This window comes from Mus pahari, chromosome 20 (assembly GCF_900095145.1).
Source record: "Mus pahari chromosome 20, PAHARI_EIJ_v1.1, whole genome shotgun sequence".
NCBI classification, from domain to species: Eukaryota; Metazoa; Chordata; class Mammalia; order Rodentia; family Muridae; genus Mus; species Mus pahari.
This window is the reverse complement of record NC_034609.1, coordinates 34,355,753-34,362,582: the sequence shown is the minus strand read 5'-3', so window position 1 is coordinate 34,362,582 and position 6,830 is coordinate 34,355,753. Positions and strand designations below refer to the sequence as shown.

The window sequence follows — 6,830 nt, the reverse complement described above, 5'->3', positions numbered from 1 at the left end:
AGAGGACAGAGCTGCTCAGTCTTTACTCAACAAGCTGATCAGAAGCAATCTTGTGGATAACACCAACCAAGTGGAAGTCCTGCAGAGGGACCCAAGCTCCCCGCTCTACTCAGTGAAGTCCTTCGAAGAGCTTCGCCTGTGAGTAGTCATCAATTTGAACAGCTATTCCTCAGTCCCAATAAATCAGTTCTCAGAACTTGGTCTGGTAGCACACACCTTTAATCCCAACACTTAGTAGGCAGAGGCAGGGGATCTCTGAGTTCATTCTAGCCAAGACTACATAGAGAGACCCTATCTCAAAAACAACCAAAACCAAACCAAAACAAAAAACTCCAGCTTTTTAGATTCTTCTAGATTTTTATTTTGGCTTTAAATTTTTAAAAACAAATTATATTTATGTCTTTGAGTGGGTGATAATCCACATAACAAAAAAGTGAGTGTGGGAGGGGTGTGGTTTGTGGCTCAGGTAGTGGTAGAGTGCTTGCTGAGCAAACCCGAAGTCCTGTGTTTGATCCCTTGGCACTGCACAAAACAAGCATTAGATGACATGCCTATAATTCTAGCATTTCAGAGATCTGGCAGGCTGGAGGTCAAAACCTCAACATCATTCTAGGCCACACAGCATGTTTGAGGCCAGCCTCAGACATGAGTATACATGTGTATACAGTGATAGTCTTCTACAATTCTCCTGACTACCCTTTTTCTTCCAATTTAGCTTTCTCTTTTTCGTAGACACTGGGTCTCTGAGTGGTCTGCTGGTAGAGTAGGCCCATAATCCAGCTTGAAGTTCAGGAGATCTGCCTGGGCTACAGAGTGCATGTGGGATCTCACTATGTTGTCCTTGCTAGCCTTGGTCACCTGGGCTCAAGGATCCTCCCACCTGAGCCTCATGGGTAGCTGGGACTACAAGTGTGCACGTGCACCTGATTTTCTTGGTAGAGACTGAAATGCTACAGATTTATTCAACATAGCTGAAAGTCTTTTCTTTTTGTTTTTCTTTTATACTCTTAGAACTTTGAATAAAATATTGGCTGACAGGTGATTTCTGGATGTCAGGAACATGTCTTATTAGGTAAGCCCTTTGGAAGACTACAGGGTTTACAAACATTTTTATCTGCTTTTAGAAAGTGTCTGAAGAGCCTGGATTCTGGTACTGTTGGGGTCTGGGGTTGCTCAGATAATGAAGACAGAACCTTCAAAGTCAGAAATAAGCCAGAAGCACCTTTATTCACTGTGGGAAGCACTTATAGCGGTGGCTAGCAGTGCAGTCAGGTTTGGGTGCTGAACTGCTTCCCTGAAGGGAGGGAGCAGGCGCGTGTGAAAGCATAAAACCACAAGCAGATGTTCAGAGGAAGATAGAGAAGGAGTTTGTTAATTGGGGTTAGTCCTTGAGTAACAACCTGTCCCAGAATGTGGCTGATCTTAGGATGTTTATATAGGCTCAAGGCTTTTTTTTAATAAGGCATTGGTCTTATTTCAACTTTATGGGGCTGACGCAGGCTAGATGGTTTTTACTGTAACTGAAGAGATGTAGGGCAATTACGTGCAGAAAAATGGGGGCAGTGGCCCCATGCTTGGAGTTGCTCTAGGCTCTTCAGTACTGAGAATGCAATGCAACCTTTGATAGGCCAGGCTCTGAAAGAAGGGAGTGCCTAATAATAAAATATACCAAATAGTTCTCAGAAGTGGTTTTCTTGTTTAATTATTTGAAATGAGGCTGGGCTGTATAGCACAGTGTCTATAGTCAACACTGCCATACTGACCACTTGAAAATCTAGGATGGATGGAGCTCTTGTAGCAAGTACTGTGTGTGAGAGAGAAACTGATTTTTCTCTAACCTGGAGCACATCCATGCAGCTGGATATCCCAGGGATCTTCCTGTCTCTACTACTAACCTGCTATCCCTGATGTTACAGGCATATACCACTACTCGGCTCTTATGTGAGTGCTGGGCATCTAAACCCAGGCTGCCATGCTTCTGTGGCAGTACTTTACCAGCTGAGCTGTCTCGGCAACCCCATTCATATCAGATGTTTCTATCACAATCTTTTTGGTTTGGTTTTTTGGTTGGGCAGTTGGTTGGTTTGGGGTTTAGGTTTTTTTAAGACAAGGTTTCTTTGTGTAGCCCTGACTGTCCTGAAACTGGCTCTGTAGACCAGACTAGTCTCACAGAAATCCACCTGCCTCTGCCTCCTGAGTGCTGAGATTAAAGGCATGTGCCATCACTGTGTGACAAAATTATATTTTTTAATTTAGATATTTTTGCATGAGTGCTTTTGCCTGCACGTATGTATGTGCACCATTTGTGTGCCTGGTGCAGGCAGAGGTTAGAGAAGGCATCAGCCCTCCTGAAACTGTAGTAACAGATGGCCGTGAGCCACCATGTGGATGCTGGGAACAGAACTCAGGTCCTCTGGAAGAACAGCCAGTGCCTTTTTCATCACTGAACCATCTCTCCACCACTCCTCCTCCTTAAGGTCCTACTACATACCATAAGGTAACAAGAATTGACTGGGTAGTGTAGGTTAATCTAGAACACCCAGTTATCCTCCTGCCTCAGACTCCTAAGTGCTAGGATTACAGATAGGAGCCAGATGTCTCAACTGCATCATGGAAGTTTGATGCTCTCAGTTGTTTCCTGAGTCTTACTGAGTTCTAACTCCTTTCCTTGGAAAGACTTACACTGATGGATTAGTGTCTGACTGAAAGAACTTAGCTAAGTAGCCATGGCTGGCCTGAACTTGCAGAGATCCTCCTGCCTTGATCAGCCAACTGCTTCACTTACAGAGGTGAACTACCAGTTAGAGCTTGAATTGTCCTCTTAGGCGTGTTTTCTCTTATTTAGTTGTTGGACAATAAATAGATAGAACCTAGATCACTGTTGGGGGTTTTATGTACCTGTGCATGGAAATGTATGTGCACACACTTGGGCCAGAGATTGGTGTTGGGTATCTTACTGTGCCACTTCCTGCCTCTCACTGAACTCACAGCTGATCTGTTGGTTAGACTGTCTGCCAAGCAAGCTGGGGATCCAGATCCCACTCCCTGTTTCCATATACTGGGGTTGCAGACACACACCACCATGCTCAGCCTGGGTTGTTGTATACTTACAGATCTGAAATGCAAAAAACTGAACCAGTGGAACTCCTTGGGTTGGTGAATACTGGCTAGGTAGTGACTGTTTTTAACCTTTATTACCCAATTGAGAACACCAAAGGGTTTTGTGGTTTTGAAAATTAGCTGTGTATGAACACCTACATATGCCAAGGGTTTACTTCTGAGATTCATTCATCTTTTAAACATTTAATGTTTTAAAATTTACTATTTTTAATCTTATTTAGTATGAAAATGTCATTGTATATGTTTCACAGTATTTGTTTTGCCTATATACACACATGTGTATTTGTATGAATAAGTTGTGTGTGTGTGTGTGTGTGTGTGTGTGCGCGTGTGTAACATGCATGCATGCATGCCTGGGGCCTTTAGAGGCCAGAAGAGGGCAGCCAGTAAGCTCCCCCCGAAATAGAATTACAAACAACCGTGCTGAGAATCTAACCAACTTCCTTTGGAAGAACAGCTAGTGATTTTTTTTGTTGTTTTTGTTTTTTTGAGACAGAGTTTCTCTGTGTAGCCCTGGCTGTCCTGGAACTCACTCTGAAGACCAGGCTAGCCTCAAACTCAGAAATCCACCTGCCTCTGCCTCCTGAGTGCTGGCATTAAAGGCGTGTGCCACCACGCCCGGCTCTAGCAGCACTCTTAACTACTGAGCCATCTCTAGTCCTTCTGTCTCTCTTTCTTTTTTATTGCATATATCTCTATGTGTGCATGAGTACAAATTGCACAGAGGCTAGAGTATGACTTATGGGAGTCAGTTCCCCTATTCTATCTCTGGGTTCCATTTGACAGATCAAACTTGGGTCATTAGGCTTGGTAGCAGATGGTTTTACTCACAGACATCTTGCTCGTCTGCCCTCCCCCAACCCCCTTGTAAAGTCCTACTCCGTAGCTCAGGCTGACCCGGAACTCACTGTAGCCCAGGATAGTATGCTCAGGCAGTCCTTTTATTAATCTGAGTACTGTGGTTACAGGTTTGAGACATCATGCCCTGCTATCAGCTTTTCTGTGAAAGCCTGACAGATGGCTCTTTGGGTAAAAACCATTGCTGTGCAAGCTGATGACCTTAGTTCAATCTCAGAACAATTCTTGAAAATTGTCCTGTAACTTCTAGATGACCATGGGACACAGCAGGTGAAGCCTGTACTCACAGATATATCATGCACATATGCACAGTAATAATAAATACTCTGAATATAGAGGTAGTAGAGAACTTATTATAAGTGTAATATTAATTAATATTTGTTATATAGTTACTTGAAAACTAGTTGCCAGGACTGCATCTCAGTTGCTATAGCGTTGGGCCCGCGTGCATGAAGCCCTGAGTACAGTCCCTATAATGCATGAAGTGTGGTGGCACGCTTGGGAGGTGAGTCCAGGTGTGAGGTCTATCGAGTTTGAGAATAGTCATGGCTTCATAGACCTCATCTCTCAGAAAGGAAAACAGTTTCACAAAATATAGATGGTCAGAATTAAGGATAACCTTGGATATCTGAGACACTGGCAAAAAAACCTCTGAAAATTCCATTTTTCTAAAGAAATTCTACATTACAACAGTATAGCAAGCAGTGTTTATTTGGGGGCTGGAGAGGTGGCACTGACTGCTCTTCCAGAGGTCCTGAGTTCAATTCTCAGCAACCACATGGTGGCTCACAGCCATCTGTAACTAGATCTGATGCCCTCTTCTGGTGTGTCTGAAGATAGCAACAGTGTACTCGTATACATAAAAAAAAAAAAGCAGTGTTTATTTTAGAAATTTCCTTTATAACTTATTTCATGTTATGAATTAATAAATACTACTTTTGCTGCATCCATGGAACACTTGTCATCCAGATCTGACCAGATAGGTGGGCCTGCTGAAAGTGTGGATTCTTCCATTTGCCTGAGAAACTGTATTAGTCTCAGAGAAGCATTTAGTAGGGAAAGATGAGACTTTGGTTTTAGGTGGGTTTGGGTAGTGTGAGAGCTGGGGAGGGCTGTGGATTAGGGCCGGTCGCTGCTGGTGCAGTAGACTGCAGCTTGATTCCCAGCGCCCACTTCCAACAGTGCATGGCTGCTTGTAACTCTAGCTTCAGTGAATCCAGGCCCTTTTCCTGTCTTCCATAAGCACACACACACACACACACACACACACACACACCCCTATGCATACACATATGAATTCATACACATAGATAAAAATAAATCTTAAAAAATAGTTTGAGCTGGGCAGTGGTGGCACACGCCTTTAATCCAACGCTTGGGAGGCAGAGGCAGGCGGATTTCTGAGTTCGAGGCCAGCCTCGTCTACAGAGTGAGTTCCAGGACAGCCAGGGCTATACAGAGAAAAATCTTGTCTCGAAAAACCAAAAAAAGAAAAAAAAAAGTTTGGAGGTGGTGAGGTGGTTAATTGGGTAAAGGCGCTTGCCACCAAGCCTGGTAACCTGAGCTCAGACCCTAGTGCCTTCGTAGTGAAGGGAGAACGCCGACCTGTGCGAGTTACCCTCTGACCTCCACCTGTACGGCACGGCACGTGCTCACGTACACACGTACACAGACAATAAACACATGGATTTTAGAGTAGCAGTTTGAGATGAACATCATACCTAGGTGGCTATATCTAGGGAAGGTGATGAGTCTCCAGAGACATTGTAATCGCTGCAGACCCGTCTGTCTTTCCTCTTCCTCCTAGGAAACCACAGCTTCTCCAAGGAGTCTATGCCATGGGCTTCAACCGCCCCTCCAAGATCCAGGAGAATGCTTTGCCCATGATGCTTGCTGAGCCGTGAGTACAGACCCAGCGCCACCGCTTCATCGTTGGTTTAGCTAAGTGTTACACAAATGGCTTTCATTGTTGCTGGGCACAGAATGGGCTGTCTGGGACATCCTGCTTCCTCAGGAAAAGAGCTCCGGAGGTGCAGGGAGAATCTGGGGGAGAGAAGCATTGAGACAGGGTTTCTTGTGTAGTTCTGGCTATACTTAAACTTTAAACTTGATCTGTAGACCAGGATGGTCTCAAACTCAGAGATCTGCCTTCCTCTGCCTCCCAGTGGTGGGGTTAAAGGCATGTGCTAACTAATACTCCTAGTCTTCGCCTGGAATTCTTGATGACCTAAATTTAATCTCTGCTTTTTTAAAAGCAAAAAGAAATGTTTTGAGGAGCTGGAGAGCTGGCTCAGCAGTTAAGAGCACTCTGCCAGAACACCCAGGTTTAATTCTCAGTAACCACATTGTGGTTCACAACCGTGTCTATAACTCTAGTTCTAGAGGATCTGATGCCCTCTTCTAGCCTCCGAGGGCACCAGGCATACAAGTGGTTCACAGATGTGTAGGCTAAAGATCCATGCACATAAAATAATTTTTTAAAAATACTACTTTGAAATTTTTTTAGTTCTACAACAAAAAATATACAGAGAGATACCAGGAATATCTCTCTAGCTTTGTTCAGCATGTAAGATATATCATTAATCAAGTTGCAAGTGGAACCTCCCATAGGCTCTTCCCATCCTTTGTCTACCCCACCTGAAGTAAAGGCCTTCCTGACATGGGTTATCTCCTGCGTGTCTTTAAATACTTTCACTGCGTGCATAGGTGTCTAATGCTCTGAAGGGTAGCTTACATATTTTTAAAACTTAGATAAATGATACTGTATTTTGGATAAATGATACTGTATTTTGGAGAAATTTTTTTAATCTCAACTTCTATTTTTGCTTGTCTGCTTTTGATTTTTTTTTTTT

The 6,830-nt window shown here is 43.7% G+C and overlaps 1 protein-coding gene across 1 annotated transcript in view; it reads left to right on the top strand.

Annotated features, from left to right (window-relative positions):
* LOC110337354 (ATP-dependent RNA helicase DDX19A) overlaps positions 1-6,830 on the top strand; it is a 22,193-nt gene that overhangs the window by 8,843 nt on the left and 6,520 nt on the right. The window contains exons 4-5 of the mRNA XM_021220227.2: positions 1-138; positions 5,786-5,878. Of these exons, the coding sequence (XP_021075886.1) occupies positions 1-138; positions 5,786-5,878 (231 nt within the window). The remainder of the gene's footprint in view (positions 139-5,785; positions 5,879-6,830) is intronic.